Source organism: Molothrus ater, unplaced genomic scaffold, assembly GCF_012460135.2.
Source record: "Molothrus ater isolate BHLD 08-10-18 breed brown headed cowbird unplaced genomic scaffold, BPBGC_Mater_1.1 matUn_MA509, whole genome shotgun sequence".
Lineage (NCBI taxonomy): Eukaryota > Metazoa > Chordata > Aves > Passeriformes > Icteridae > Molothrus > Molothrus ater.
In genome coordinates, this window is record NW_023416845.1 from 108668 (window position 1) to 123514 (window position 14847).

General features: G+C 56.8%; 2 protein-coding genes and 1 long non-coding RNA gene across 3 annotated transcripts in view; all 3 read right to left on the minus strand.

Annotated features, from left to right (window-relative positions):
- The window catches only part of LOC118701443 (zinc finger protein ZFP2-like), a 33779-nt gene extending 28530 nt beyond the window's left edge, over window positions 1-5249 (minus strand). The window contains exons 1-2 of the mRNA XM_036406063.1: window positions 5228-5249; window positions 4762-5176 (exon numbers count right to left, since the gene is read on the minus strand). Of these exons, the coding sequence (XP_036261956.1) occupies window positions 4762-5176; window positions 5228-5249 (437 nt within the window). The remainder of the gene's footprint in view (window positions 1-4761; window positions 5177-5227) is intronic.
- Window positions 5250-10950: 5701 nt separating this feature from the next.
- Window positions 10951-13134, minus strand: LOC129046604 (uncharacterized). Its single transcript, XM_054518492.1, has 6 exons — window positions 12964-13134; window positions 12787-12829; window positions 12437-12528; window positions 11967-12069; window positions 11629-11685; window positions 10951-11356 (listed from the first exon to the last, which is right to left on the minus strand). The coding sequence occupies exons 1-6, from the start codon at window positions 13132-13134 to the stop codon at window positions 11157-11159; spliced, it is 666 nt and encodes a 221-aa protein (XP_054374467.1). The 3' UTR covers window positions 10951-11156.
- Window positions 13135-13391: 257 nt separating this feature from the next.
- Window positions 13392-14287, minus strand: LOC118701444 (uncharacterized). Its single transcript, XR_008509139.1, has 4 exons — window positions 14274-14287; window positions 14047-14184; window positions 13662-13776; window positions 13392-13474 (listed from the first exon to the last, which is right to left on the minus strand). It is a non-coding gene; the product is annotated as an uncharacterized LOC118701444 (long non-coding RNA).
- Between the last annotated feature and the right edge of the window lie 560 nt (window positions 14288-14847).

The window sequence follows — 14847 nt, forward strand, 5'->3', positions numbered from 1 at the left end:
CAATAGGTCAAGTGTGTCTTGGAGTATTATGTTATCAGGGGCACACACAAGCACATCATCCATGTAGTGTAGGATGATTGCCTCTTTTTTCTGGGTGCGCACTGGGGACAGCAATGAAGCCATGTACCTCTGGCAGATGGATGGACTGCATTTCATCCCCTGAGGCAATACTTTCCAGTGGTAGCGTTTCACTGGGGCTTTTCGGTTGGTGGTGGGAACCGAGAAGGCAAACTGTGGTGCATCCTCTGGGTATAGGGGAATATGGAAGAAACAGTCCTTGATGTCTAGGACAGCCAAGTGCCAGTTTTGGCGGAGCATTGTTGGGGAGGGCATCGCTGGTTGGAGAGACCCCATGTCCGTAATTCTTTTGTTTATTTCTCTTAAATCATGGAGGAGCCGCCACTTATCCTTCCCTGGCTTTTTTATTACAATGACTGGGGAATTCCAGCAGCTAGATGTCTCTTCAATGTGTCCTTTAGCCAATTGTTCTGCTACAAGCTCCTCGAGCGCCTCTATATTTTCATTACTGAGTGGCCACTGTTTTACCAAGACTGGGTCATTTTTCAGCCATGTTAATTTGTGGGCGAGGCGCTCGACAGTGGCCACTTCTACAAATCTCGCAGTGTCTTAGGGATGACCAATTTGACCCCCCACTGGGACACGGTGTCTCTACCCCACGAGGGAGCTTTGTAATTAGTAACAAATGGACGGACACTGGCCAATTTTCCATCTGGTCCCTCAATTTGCACAATGCTCTTTGATATCTTTGCCAGTGTAAATCCTCCTACACCTTGGATTTGACCAGCCACGGGCTGCAAATCCCAATGTGACAGCCACAAACTTTCAGGTATGATTGTCACATCTGCCCCTGTGTCAAGCAACCCTTCCACGTGAAGATGTTCTGTTCCACGCATTAGGTTGCATCCCATAACGGGTTTGTCCTTGCCAACCACTTCTACCCAGTATATACCTGGTGCCTTGTCATCTACTGAAATTTCTGCTGGAACAGGAATGGCCTGGGTGATGATTTGCCCCTTGGCCAAAAAGAAGGGTGGCTGTGGACAGCACACCAGGAGAATGAGGTTAGGTATGTCCCCTTTGATGGTCATGGGAGCCACCTCAATCTCCATGGGTGTGTGTGCAGTGTCCCCAATAACAAAGTACTCACTGTCCAATCTTGTGCGATCTTTTGTCAAGCTCTGCAAGTCCTCTGGCAGGTCCACTCCAATGGTTGTCCACTGGGTAGACCTGAAAGCAAATGCTTTGGTGGTCACAAGCTTGAAACGCTTGTGAGACCACCAGATTTTATCCTGTAAATGGTTATTTTGTTTTCCCGCACCCTGCTTCCCTTCCTCCCCCTGTTCTGTTTTGAGGGAGGTTTCCCCTTCCTCGCTGCATTTATGTTGTGGCGCCAGGCGGGTGGGCGCTGGCATCAGGGTTTTTTGGTGTGAAGGGTGTCTTTTGTTGCTGGCTTTGGGGGCAGTCCGGGGCAAAGTGTCCTGGTTTTTTTCATATAAAGCAAATGACATGTTGAAATTGTTCTGGTGACATCTGTTGCCTCCTCACTCCTGGAGATACAGCTGCCACTGTCTCTGGGTTTGTTTGCCTTGACCACACCTCCCGTGCAGCGCACAGTTCTGCCTTCTTAGCACACACTTCGATCATCTCTGCCAGTGTAGGTGGGGGGTTGAGAGGCAGTCCTAGGAGCACCCTGCTGCAAACTTCATTGGCATTCCTCTGTGCCATCTCTTTCACTATCTCCATCGGTGTCTTGTGGTCCCGTACTTGTCTCTCAACCTGTGCACGGAGCCGGTCGAGAAACTGCAAGAAACTTTCTGAAGGAGACTGTTTAATGTCAAGGAAACTACCACTAGCTTCAGCAGTTGGTAGCTGGTTAAAAGCCTTATCTGCAGCATATGAAATCTTATCTAGAATGCATTTTGACAGCACCCGAGCTTGGTACTCAGGCTTAGCCCACTCTCCCTCGCCGCACAGATGTTCATAAGTAATGTTATTATTCTCTAAATCTTTGGCACCCTGAGGGGTTTGCTTAAGTTCTTCTACAATATCTCTGAGAGATCTCTTCCAGGAGCTCTCCCATAGATCAAACTCTGACTGGGTAAGCAGGCACGGGAAAAGATCTACGATGTCAGCAGGAACAAATTCAAGGGATGTGAACGTAGCTTTCATCACGCTTCTAAAAATTTCACTATTTCTCCCAAATTCCAATTGACTTTTACATAACTCACGCTTTGAGTGATGTGAGAAGGGCTGGTAAGTTCTAGGACCGGTCCTACCACCCGTGTATTGAACAGGGGCTACCAAGGGGATGACTTCTTCCTCTCTGTTTTGGACCCTAGGATTTCTCCCTTCAGCCCCACCCCCACGGGACCTGGCGGGAGGACCACCCCCTCCCCCAGCCCCACTGCCTTGGGAACTGGGAAGGGGACCACCCCCTCCCCCAGCCCCACTGCCTTGGGAACTGGGAAGGGGAAGCACCCTTCACCCCACCCCCATGGAGAGTGGGAGGGGGTACACCCCTTGCCTCTGCCCCCCCCCAGTCCGGCACCTTGGTAAATGGGAAGGGGGACATCCCCCTCCTCCTGCCCCAGCCCCATGGGAACCAGGCAGGGGCCCACCCCCCCAGCCCTCGGCCCCACTCCCTGGGAGGGGGAGGGTGTGCCCTCGGCCCCACCCTCTTGGGACTCGGGCAAGGGGGCGTGGGGAACAGGCAGGGGGGGCAGGACAACTGTGGAAACCAGGGGCGGGGTTACAGGATGACATTATAGGGGGTGGGGACACGAAAGGAGGGGGAGGAGCGTCCAATGGAAGGAAGGGGTTGTGGGACCGGAAGGGGTTGGGGACAGATGGGCGAAAAGGATTGTGGGGAGAAGAAGGGTAGGGGGGAGGGCTGAAACACGTGGATGCCGCCATTTTGGGCTCCGGCCATGCGGTCAGCAGTGTTGTGAATGCCAACCATGTGGTCACAGCCATTTTGGGAAAGGGGGGGGGTTAGAACACGGAAACGGGGTAACAGGGATTAGGTTAGAGGAGTGCAGGGAAGATGGTCTGTCAGCCTGCGCACAACTGCCAGGGCCAGGGCACTGGGAGAGAGGCGGCGGGCCAGGGGAGCATTGGCAGTGCCAGGTACCCTGAAATTTCTGGGGTGCCTCGCTCCTCTCTCTCAGTTCAGGGGCAGAGGGTTTGGGGGGAGGGGTAGGGGAAGCTGCAGGAGGGGAGATTTGCTCTGGCTGTCCTTTCAAATCCCTCTTCAGGACTTCTTTCCGAATTACCAGGAACACAGGGAAAAATTGAGACACTGTTCCATCTCCCTGTTCTGCCTTTGCTGTTAACAAGGCTCCAATTTTATCCCAGGCAGAGACAGAATTAACATTTTGCTGGGTAAACTGAGGGAAATGAAAAGATATCCAGCAAACAAACCGTTTCAAAACTGCTTTGGAGATCATAATGTTTCCACTACTTAGGGTTTCTAAAATTAGGGTATAAATGCTTCTCTGTGCCACAGAAAACTTAGCACCCGTATCTGCTTTCTGTAACACATAAATCTACCTTCTTTACAATGAGCACAAACAACACTGAAAGCATTGAGTCCACAGCCAATCCGGAAAATAAAAACCGGGCAGCCTCTCCGGGGAAGACGAAGCTGCTTGCATAAGAGACTGCATGGCTTTTAAAAAGGCGAACAGCAGCTGCTGGCAACCCCCCGCACCATGTGGCTGCCGTGTGGCTGCCTGGAGCCGCCTGTGCCACTTGCCGGGTCCCGCTGCACGCTGGGGCAAGTGGGAGTGACTGGGGCCCTGCTGGGAGAGACTGGGATCATACTGGGAGTGCCTTGTACTATGCTAGGGGAGAAGTGGGAGAACTGGGAACAGACTGGATGAAAGTGGCAGGAACTGGGAGCAACTGGGACTGTGCTGGGAACAATTTGCATCATCATAGGGAAGGACTGGGAGGGACTGGGCTCATACTGGGAGGAACTGGAATCATGCAGGGAGTGATGGGAAGTGGCCAGGATTATACTGGGAGTGCATAGGCCCATACTGGGCATGACTGGGGTCATACTGGGAGTGACTGGGCTCATACTGGGAGTGCTGAGGAAACTGGAAGCACACGGGGGGACCAACTGGGCTCATACTGGGAGCAGCCACTCCCGGCCCCAGGACCCCCAATAACACCTCCCAGGTGTCCCCCTGATGTCCCCCCAAGGGCCATCTGCGGCTTGGCTTTGGAGCCCTGCCAGCTGCAAACATCCCCCCCAAAAAACCCCAAACCCAGGCAACCCCTGGGATATTTGGGCCCAGCTCCCCCTGCCCGGGCACCTGTGGGATGGGGGGTGATGGTCCCGGGGCTGCGGCGACTCCAGGGAGAGCCTGGGCCACGAGATTCTTCCTCTCCTCTTGTGCTGCAGCTGCTCGGCCTCTTCCTCCCTCCCTCCTTCTCCTCCATTCCCCAAGGCCGAACCCTGAGGGGAAAGGGGGTGACAAAAGGGTGGGAATCATGAGGGGAAAGGGGCAGGCTCAGGCCAAGGGCGGCAACTGTGATGGGACACTCTGGGAGGCGGCACTCTGCAAACAGAACTGCAACAGGCTGGAAATGAACGGGAAAGAAATCGGTAAGTCTGAGAATTTTATTTGCTGTCAAATACATCCTGCACAGCCAGCTTCACACAAGCCCCTCCGTGAGCTGGAGCAGCGCACAAAGCTGCTCCTGCACTTGGGGCACTCACAGGGCTTCCCTTACCGGTGCCTCTGTTGGTGTTTTGTCAAGTTAGAGCTGCTGGAGCTCTTCCCACACTGGGGACACTCGTAGGGCCTCTCCCCAGTGTGGATGCGCCGGTGGGTGACAAGGGACGAGTTGTACTTGAATCCCTTCCCGCAGTTGGGGCAGCGGAAGGGCCTCTCCTCTGTGTGAATCTGATAGTGCAGGAGGAGATTGGAGCAGGTTTTAAACCTCTTCCTGCATTTATCACATTCGTAGGGCCTCTCCCCAGTGTGGGTGCGCTGGTGGGTGATGAGGTGGGAGTTGCGCTGGAATCCCTTCCGGCAGTTGGGGCATTGGAAGGGCCTCTCCTTTGTGTGACTCTGAGAGTGCTGGAGGAGAATGGAGCTGGTCTGAAACCTCTTCCCACACTCGGAACAGCCAGGGCCGTGCTGGACTGGGAGGTGGAGCAGCACAAAGGGGAAAGGGGCACTGACTTCCTCCTCACCTGCCTCAGTGTCCTGGAGCATCTTCCTCTTCCTCACAGCCTCCCAGGTGTTGGCAATGGGCAATCCTGGTTTGGGGAAAACAAGGGATGAGCACGTTTGTAGGAGCGTCGGGTGTAGGACGGTCGGGATGGATGGAGACAAGAGATGTAAGAAGCCAGGTCGTGGAACTTGCGGTTTATTGCAAAGGGCCTGGGTGTAGGCCCCTGCTTAGAGCTGCCAGCCACAGCTCAGAGCAGGCCCGAGAGAAGAGAGGGGTAGAGAGGATGAAAGCGTAAGAGCGTAAGAGGGTAAGAGTGGAAGAGAGTAAGGTTCCCGTTACAATACAATAAATCTTCTTCTGTGCTGAGTATTCTATTTCTCACTAACCAATATAGTACAAGATACAAATCCTATAGCATTTACATACAGCCTGTAAGAATCATTACATCACCATACTGTGTTACATTTTAAACCCTAAAAGTTCCTCTTTGGACCCCTTCTGCTGAGCTAGTAGGGTCTGCTCTGACCCTTGGACCTGTCTGCAAGCAGAGGGAATTGTTTAATCAGAAGGGGATTACCTTCAGTTGGGCCACACCATTGCTTTCCAGTTGTTCACTAACTAAGGTATCTCAAAGCTTCCTTTCATTTCAGACTTGCTTATAGTTTCTATATTCTCAAAATCTTTTGCCAGACAATCATATTTATCATATTTATGAAACAAGAAAGCCTGTTTCATCGTCCCCAACACACATTAAGTTTGAAGGTCCCTCCACCCAAGTCCATCTCTACAAGTCACCAGCCATCTGGGCTCCAGAAAAACCTCCCAAACACCAAGATTCAGCCCTGAAAAAGCCTCCCAGGAGTTCCTTGTCCCTGGTCCCTCCCCTCTGGTGTTCAGGGGTTCCCCCCTGTCCCAGTTGCTGGGGTCACACTTGGATTGGGGGTCCCCCTTCTCCTGGGTGCCCGCCCTGCCCAGGCTGCTGGCAGTGCCAGCAATCCCAAAAGCTCCCCCCTCTTGGCTCTCCCCATTTCGGGATGCCGGGGCTGTTTGGCCTCCCGGGCTCCCTTCTCCCCTCATTCTCTGCTCTGGGCTGCAGCGGCTCCAAGGAGTCCCCCCTGCCCCTCTCCAGGCTCTTGAGGCTCCCGCCAATGGCGGCGCTCCCCCCTCTCTGGCCTCCCCACTTTGGCCTCCTGGGGGACACAGGGCTCTGCTCCTCCAGGCTGCCTCTGCCGGCAGCCGCCACCGCCACCGCCCGATGTCCCCCTGAGGGGCCTTTTCCTCTCAGCCTTGGACTTGTCATTCTCCAAACATCCTCCCAAACACCCAACTGGGAGTGACTGGGAACATGCTGGTGGGCTACACTGGGAGATACTGGGAGTGACTGGAACGAAAGTGAAAGAGAGCAACTGGAACCATGTGGAGCACAACTGGTTCATACTGGCAGGGACTGGGAGCACACTGGGCTCCTATTTAGATCATACTGGTAGGGACTGGACTAATACTGGGAGGATCTGAGAGCAACTGGGAGCACACCCTGCACATCATCCCCCAGACTGGGCCTGACTGGGAGCAACTGGGAGCACGCTGGCAGCAAATGGCATCATACTGGGACTGACTGGGCTGATCTAGGAAGCAAGTGGAACCACGCTTGAGGTAGATGGGACCATACTGGGAGAGACTGGAAGCAACTGGATTATACTGGGACCAAACTGGGAGGGCTGGCATGTGACTGGGATCAAACTGGAGCTTACTGGGATCATAGTGGGGTTGAAAGGGAGAGACTGGGATCACAGTTTGGGCTACTGGGAGCAGCTGAGAGAAACTGGGATGATGCTGCAAGCAAACTGGAGGAACTGGGAAGGACTGGATGCCTGCTGGAGGCAACTGGGATCTACTGGGCATGACTGGGGATCATACTGGGGTAACTGACACCTTACTGGGGCCACTGGCAGTGCCTGGAAATGACTACAGACATGCTGGGGGCAACTGGGATATACTGGGAGTGTCTGTAACCATACTGGGGTGACTGGAACCACAGTGGAAACAACTGGGAGCATGATGGGGAGAACTGGGACCACACTGGGGGCAACTGGGAGTGAGTGGGACCATGCTGGGAGGGACTGGGATCATATGGGGAGTGACTGGGACTAGAGCATGGGCAACTGGGTTCAACTGGGACCATCCTGGGAGTGTCTGTAACCATAGGGGAGTGATGGAAGCACACTGGGAACAGCTGGGCCCATGCTGGGAGCAACTGGGATCACACTGGGGGCACTGGCATCAGACTGGGAGTGCCTGGGAGCAACTGGGATTAGACTGCAAGTGACTGGGATCATACTGGGAGTGGCTACAATCATACTGGGATTTTACTGGGTGTGAATGGAACCTGACTGGGGGTTACTGGGAGCTACTGGGCCCATGTTGGGAGGAAAATGTGCCACTCTGGGAGCAACTGGGATCGGCTGGAAGGTTCTGGAACCATGCTGAGGGGACTGAGACTACAACTGGGGCAACTGGGATCATCCTGGGAGCAACTGGGGCCACCCTTTGAGCAACAGATAGAAACTGGGATGATGCTAGAGGAAACTGGGAGGAACTGGGAAAGACTGGGATCATTCTGAGGTAACTGAAACATACTGGGAGTGTCTCTAACCATACTGGGGGCACTGGAACCACGCTGGGAACAGCTGGGATCATGCTGGGAGCAACTGGGACGATGCTGGGGGAAACTGAATCTACCCTGAAGGCAACTGGGAATGACTGGGACCCTGCTGGGAGGGACTGGGACTATTCTTGGGGCAACTGGGATCATCATGGGAGGAACTGGGAAGAGCTGGAATTATGCTGGGAGCAACTGGGATCACACTGGGATCCCAGTGAGAGCAGCTGAGTCCATACTGGGTTACACTGGGATCTCATTGAGAGCGACTGGAATCACACTGGGATTGACTGGGAGTGGCTGGTTTTGTGGATTTCGGAGGGTTTGGATTTGGGGGGATTTTATTGGCATTTTGTGGTGCAGTTTTTCTGGGGGTGTTTGGGAGTTTATTGAAATTTTTTGTGGCTTTTTTTGGAATTTTGGGTTTTTTACTGGGATTTTGTTGTGATTTTTTGGGATTCTCAGAAATTCCTGGGGTTTTATTGGGATTTTTAGGAGATTTTGGGGCATTTTATTGGAATTGTGGTGGCATTTAGTGGGATTCATTGGAGATTAGAGGTTTTTGGGATTTTTGGTGGTATTTGGGGGGTTTTGTGGGGTTTTTTGGGTGTTGCCAGGATTTCTTTGGATCTTGGGGGTGATTTTGTGGGACTTTTTATGGTTTTGGGGACATCTTTGGGGGATTTGCGGAGCTTAATAAGGATTTTTGGGGTTATTGGAATTTCAAAGGATTTTGTGGTCTTTTATTGGGATTCTACGGTGTTCTAATGGGATTTTGAGAGATTTAATTGGGATTTAGTGCGTGTTATTGGGACTTTCAGGGCTTTTAAGGAGATTTTGGTGCCTCTCAGCCCTTCCCCAACCCAGGGAATGCCCCAAAGCCCCCCTAAAATTCCACGAAAACCCCACAAAATCCCCCAAAATTACAAGAAAACCCTCGAAAACCCCAGAGAATCCCACAATATCCCCGTGGAACTTACCAAAATTTAAAAAATTTAAAAAAAGCTCATAAAAATGTCAATAAATCCTCCCCCAAGAAAACCCCCACAACTGCAACAAAACACCCAAAATCCAAAACCCCCAAATCACCAAAAAACCATAAAATCACATAAACATCCCTAAACCAAATAGTTCTCCTCAAAGACCTCAATAATTTGCCCCAAAGCTCCCCCAAAATTCCCCAAAACCCTCTAAAACCTTCACTGGGGCCATCCTGGATCAGGGGGCACCGGCCGGTGGAACAGGAGCCACTTCAGGCAGCCGTCGGAGGTTTTTGGGGAGGGGGCACTATGGGAGACCCCCCAAAAACCGCGGGGGGGGAACCCCTGCTGTGCCCCCTCCCCTGAAATCCCCAGATCCCAGTTCAGGGTGGGCCTGGGACCCCCCGGGACCCCCAAATCTCCCCCAGAACCCCTCCAGGAACCCCAAACCCCCCAGAGCCCCCCAGGGTTGGCCCAGGACCACTCTGGACCCCCAAACCCTTACCAGGACCCCCAAAACCTCACCAGGAGCCTCAGACCCCCCAGTTCTCCACAAAGTTCACCCCAGACCCACCTGAGCCCCCCCCCCAAATCCATCACTCCCCCAAATTTCTCAAGACCCACCTCAAAACCCCCCAGATCCCCTCACAATCCCCCAGTTCCTCTCAAAATCCCCTCAGACCCTCCCAATTTCCCTCAGATCCCCCTAAACCCACCTGAGAATGCTCCACACCCTCTCAAGCTTCCCCCTCAGACCCACCAAAACCCCCTTAGACCCCCTGATTCCCCCCAAATCCACCACACACCCACGTGTTTCCCGTCGATGCCCCAAAAAATCCCCAATTTCCCCTAAGACCCGCCCCAAACCCCCCCAGTTTCCCCTAGGGCCCCACCTCAGCTCCACCTCAGCCGCTCTCCCCTCACAATTCCCTGCCTCCGCCCCGTGTGCGGGAGCTCCCAGCCAATAGCGACGCACCCCGCCCCGATTTAACCAATCATGAGCTGCCTGGGCCCAAGTCAACCAATCACGGCGCAGCTCCACTCAACAACAACCCCCTTTCCCGCGCCGCCCCAGCCAATCAGAAGCGAGCCGGAAGCGGCACCCCATTCCCCGCCGCCCCCGGGACACACCGGCCTCGGGACAGGAGGGGGAGGGGCCTGAGAGGGGATCGGGAGGGTGGGGGAGGGTCCGGGGGGGTCTGGGGGGGCCTTTGGGGAGGGGCCCGGGGGTTTGGGGGGCTCTGGGGAGGGGTCCTGGGGCACTGTGGGGGGACCTGGGGGGTGCGGATGGATCCTAGGAGAGGTCTCGAGGAGGGGCCATGAGACATGAGACACTCATGCCACAGTGTAAGCTGTAAGCTTCCTTAGCCAATCGTGTTATGACACAGAAACCTACAGGCACTGCATCCTAAACTTCTTGTTTACCATTGGAACTACTTTGATTTTTTCTAGATCTTGAACTCTAAAACACTAAACTTTCCTCCACTTAAACTTTCCTCCCCGTGTCTCTGCTATGAACTAGAAATCTGCATTCTCGTTTCTAGCACCTAAGTTTGGAAGCCCTTTCCAAGGTGTCCGATCAAATCCTGTCTTTAATTCTAAGCTTTGCTGACAAGACCAAAGGTCTGAGACTTCCCTGCATTTGGCTTTCCAACAACACTGATGCTGTTAGTTCCAGAGTGCCCAGGATCCGTCTGGCAAGTCAACTCCGGCAGGAAGAAGGCGGCTGCCAGGGGGCTGCTTGTGGCCTCTGCCAGCCCCATTGCTCAGGGCTTGCCAGTGCCCCAGCCCCTCAGGCCCTGCCCCAGCGCGGCCAAGCTGCCCGGCAGCAGCGCCGCAGCCCCACAGCAGCTCCAGAGCAGCCCCATGCAGAGGCACCCGGGAGCCCTCAGCAAGGCAGCCAGCAGCAGACGGGCAGGAGGGCACGGATGGCGCTTCCTGCCTGGCACAGGGCTTGTGGCCATCTCCAGGCAGCGCTCTGGCAGGGATCCCCGCAGCTCCGGCCCCTGCCCAGCCGCTCTGTGGGCAGCACAAAGGCTTCAGCAGAACCACCAAAGGCCAAGGGGCTTCTGGCCATTTCCCCTTGCCCACTGCACGCCTGGGCAGCTGGCTGAGCACAAGCACCCTTTATCCCCTCTTCCCCTAGGCCCTGCGGACCCTGGGCAGCAAAAGAAAGATCCTGGCAGTCTGTGTATTAGAACACAGTCTATATTTACATGGTAAAGGAAAAAAAAAATGAAAAGAACATTCTAGAAGTAAAAGAAAATTCCTCCTGACTCAGGTGGCCCCAGCAAAAAGAGCTTCTGGGATCAGCTCTCCACAGAGCTGCGGCAGGGCAGGCAGCCGAGCCGTGACACACGAGGCCGTGTCTTCCATGCCCTGCGCAGGTGATTTCGGAGCCACTGGAAGCTGGAGATGGGAGCCTGCTCTCCTGACTTGAGGATGCACAGTGTTTGAATTGCCAAGCTTCCAACGGCAAGGCTGATGTCATTTGTTTTGTCTTCAAGGGCTGCAAGAGAGAGCAACAGAGCCACGGTCAGAGCCGGATGTGCGGGGAGCCGAGGAGAGCCCCCAGCAAGGGCCATGCCAGCCGGCTCTTGCCATGGCCAGGAGGGAGCAGGGAGCAAGGCGATCAGGCCGAAGCTGCGGGCCACCAATGTCCCACGTGGCCCTGAAAGCTGAGTGTGCTCTGGCCATGGGAGCAGAGCCCTCTGCAGCCGGGGCAGGGCTTGCAGCTCTCCCCCCGACAGCCCCCGCTGCCAGCCCGCTGCCCTCACTCACCAGTGCAGATCAGCTGCAGCTCTCGCTGCTGCCCCCTCAGGCGCCGCCCGGCCATGCCTGTGAACACAGAGCCTGTCATGGCGGCAGCGGCACAGCTCCCTGCCAGCAGCGCTGCCGGCGCTGTGGCCACACGGGCTGCTGGCCCGGCAGGGCTCAGCCCGGCCCTTGCCGCACGCTGCCGCCCCAGGGCATGGCTGCCAGAGGGAGGCAGCAGCAATGCCCAGCCCAGGCGGGGCTCCACGGCGCCGGGCCCGGCTGGCGCTGCCAGGGCAGCAGGCGGGGCCGGGGCCGAGCTGCGGCGGGCCGGGCCGGGGAGGGGGCGCGGGCTCGTGGCTCACCCATGAAGCTGATGGCCGCCTCTCGCAGGGGCTCCTGTGGGCTCTGCAGGTAGCGCAGGGCCCGGCGCAGGTGCTCGGCCGCTCGGCTCCTGTCCTCTGCCAGCTGCAGAGAGCGGCAGGAGGGAAGGCTTGGCGCGGGCTCAGCCCCTGGGCCGGGCGCTGCCTGCGCCCCGCCCCAGCCTCCCCTGCCCGCACAGCCCTGAGGCGCGGCCAGCAGCGGCCGGCCAAGGGCTCCCAAGGGGAGGGGGCAGCGGGCCGGCTGCTGCCCGGGGAGCCGCGGTGCCGCCCCGCAGCCCCGCCGGGCCGGGGCTCCACGGGCACCCAGCTCGGGCCCTCGGGAGCCTGGAGAGGAGCCCGTGCGGCCTCTGGCTGCTGCAGCGGGCAGGGGCACAGCTGCCCGGCCCGCACACTGAGCGCCGCCCTCAGGGGCCTTCTCCAGCCTGAGCCTGGGCCTTGCAGGCCCTCCTTACCAGGCACTCGCTGAACTTCCACAGTTTCTGCTCCTTCACCAGCTTCTTGAGATCATGAACTTGACCGCACAAAGCAGCGTTTCCCAAGAAGCCTGGGGAGCAGCAGGGATGCGGAGATGGCCCCACAGCCCAGGGCACAGGAGCCACGTCCCCATGCCATGGCCTGGAGGAGGCTGCGATCCAGCAGGCGCAGGGCAGGAGGCAGCCGAGCCCCCTGCCAGGGGAACAGCAGCAGCCCACGAGTCCTCACCTCTGCCACACGCTGATTCTCATCATAGCAGTGGAAGCAGAGTGCAAGCAGGCTCTGTTGCACAGGGCTTTCTAAAGGGTTTTCTCTCTCTTCCAAATACTCCTGAAGAGTTTTATGGACAGCACCTGTACCTGGTTATTATTCTGTAGGAAAAAAAAGGAAAAAATACCTCAGCATTGGCTTCTGCAGGCCCCCCTGGGCACAGGGCTGGAAATGCACAGGGCACACAGTTTCCAGGCAGCAGCCAGTGGCTGTGGCTGGGGGCACAGAGCCTTACGTGGTCAAAGAGTGGCAGGAGCGCCTCAGCCAGCTGCAGGGCAATGGGGGTTGACATCAGAATGTGTGATTTGTGCAGGAATAGAAAGCTGAGTGTGATGAGTGTCATCCCAGCTATCTCTGCATCATTGTCGCACAGAAGGTCCATGAGGCTTTGGGTCAGGCTCCACATTCTTTCGGCCTGTGCGGAACACAAGTCTGTGAAAGGCCATCCTGCTGCCGCAGGGCCCAGAGGCCAAAGGCCTGTCCCGAAGCACGCGGGCAGCTGAAGCGGGAGGCAGGAGAGCTGGGAGCAGCTGCCCCAGCGCCCCAAGCCCAGGCCAGGCCAAGTGACTGCGTTCCCAGCGCAGCTTCAGCCACCGCCCCCTTCTCACCATTGAGGAATCATCAATGAGCTCCAGCAGGGCCCTGAGCGCCAGGTGACGCCTCTCCCTGCACTCGCTCTGCAGGTACCTTGAAGAGACCTTCACAACACTGGCACCACATTCACTGGCATCCAGGCACTCGAGGAGCTGAAAGGCACAGGCCAGTGATGGGGGAGCCAGCTGGCAGGAGCCCGGAGCTGCACAGGGCTGGGCCCAGGCAGCAGCAGCAGCAGAGGCAGCACAGGGCGCGGGCAGCATCCCAGGTGGCTGCGGCTCCCAGAGGGCAGAGTGCTGGGAGGCAGCTCAGCCAGGCAGCGCTGCACACCCGGCTCACCTCCACAAGGAACACCAGGGTGGGCAGATCCCAGTGTGGCTCCTGTGTGCTGAGCAGCCAGAGGAGGTGGAGTGCAATACTGGAACCCAACCCAAGACAAGCATGGCGCATCTCCCTAGGAGGGCGAAAAAGGGACCAGGAACCTGAGCAAATCTCTCCAAGGACAGGCTCGCAGAGCCTGCTGGTCTTTCACCACCGTCCTGCAAGGGGACCTGGGCCCTTTAGGAGGTGTCTCCTCCTGTGCCTCTCCCCTCCCAGCCTTTTCCAGTCTGCTTGGCCATCCCTCGGTGACGAGACCCTGTGACCCAGGGCCACGGGGACTGTGTGGGACAGCCTGGGCACAGGGCACAAATGCCGGGAGCAATGGGGAGAAGGGGAGTCTCACCTGGCCAGCAGACCCATGGCATAGTGGCGGGTGTCAGCACAGAGCAGCGTGTCCCAGCCACGCTTGTGTTCCACTGACACCACCACCTCCTTGTACTGCTTTTGGCAGAGCAGGGACTTCAGGCTCTGCACTGCAAACCTGTGTGCACAACAAAGGCCAGGTCACCCTGGCAGCACTGGCTCCTTGGCAGGCCACGTGGCAGGGACAGGAGGACTGGCATGGAGCACCTGTTTGGGGCTGGTGGCAAGGCCGTGCTCTTGCAGGCATTCCTTCCAGAAGGCATCGACCTCCTCTGGCATCTCTTCTGTGCTGAAGAACACTTGGAAGAGCAGATGCACAAATAGCTGGGGGAAATACGACGTCACTACACGTGGCACATGGGGCTCCTGGAGCATCTTCCACATCCCCACGGTTGCCTGCAAGGGACAAAGACCCCCGAGACAGCGCTCAGTGCCCAGGTGTCCCTGGGGCAGGGCCCGAGCAGGGCAGGGAGAGGCCCGCAGAGACCTTGGCAGGGGGAGCACGGGGCCTGGTGGGCCTGAGGCTGCCCCTGGGCCAGGTTTCAGGCCAGCGCCTGAGGCAGGGAGATGCAGTGGGGGAAGGAGGATGGAGAGCTGCTGGAGAGGCGGCCTTGGGGCCAGCAAAGGCCACTTGCAGAAACTCACAGCCAGGCCAAAGACACCCATTTTGTCCCCATCGGAGGTGCACGTGCTGCGCTCTGGCCAGCTCCCCAGCACATCCAGGAGGATCAGCAGCACTGGCTCTGTAGTCCTGGACTAGCACATGATGGTCTTCCACATG

Bases quoted from the DNA above. Each gene is read 5' to 3' on its own strand.
- LOC129046604 (XM_054518492.1), bottom strand. From the start codon at position 13,134: ATGTGGAGCCTGACCCAAAGCCTCATGGACCTTCTGTGCGACAATGAT. The intron at 12,830-12,963 runs GTAAGGCTCTGT...TTTTTCCTACAG, and splicing joins TCCTGCCACTCTTTGACCAC to AATAATAACCAGGTACAGGT. The intron at 11,357-11,628 runs GTGAGTGAGGGC...TCTCTCTTGCAG, and splicing joins GCTGCAGCTGATCTGCACTG to CCCTTGAAGACAAAACAAAT.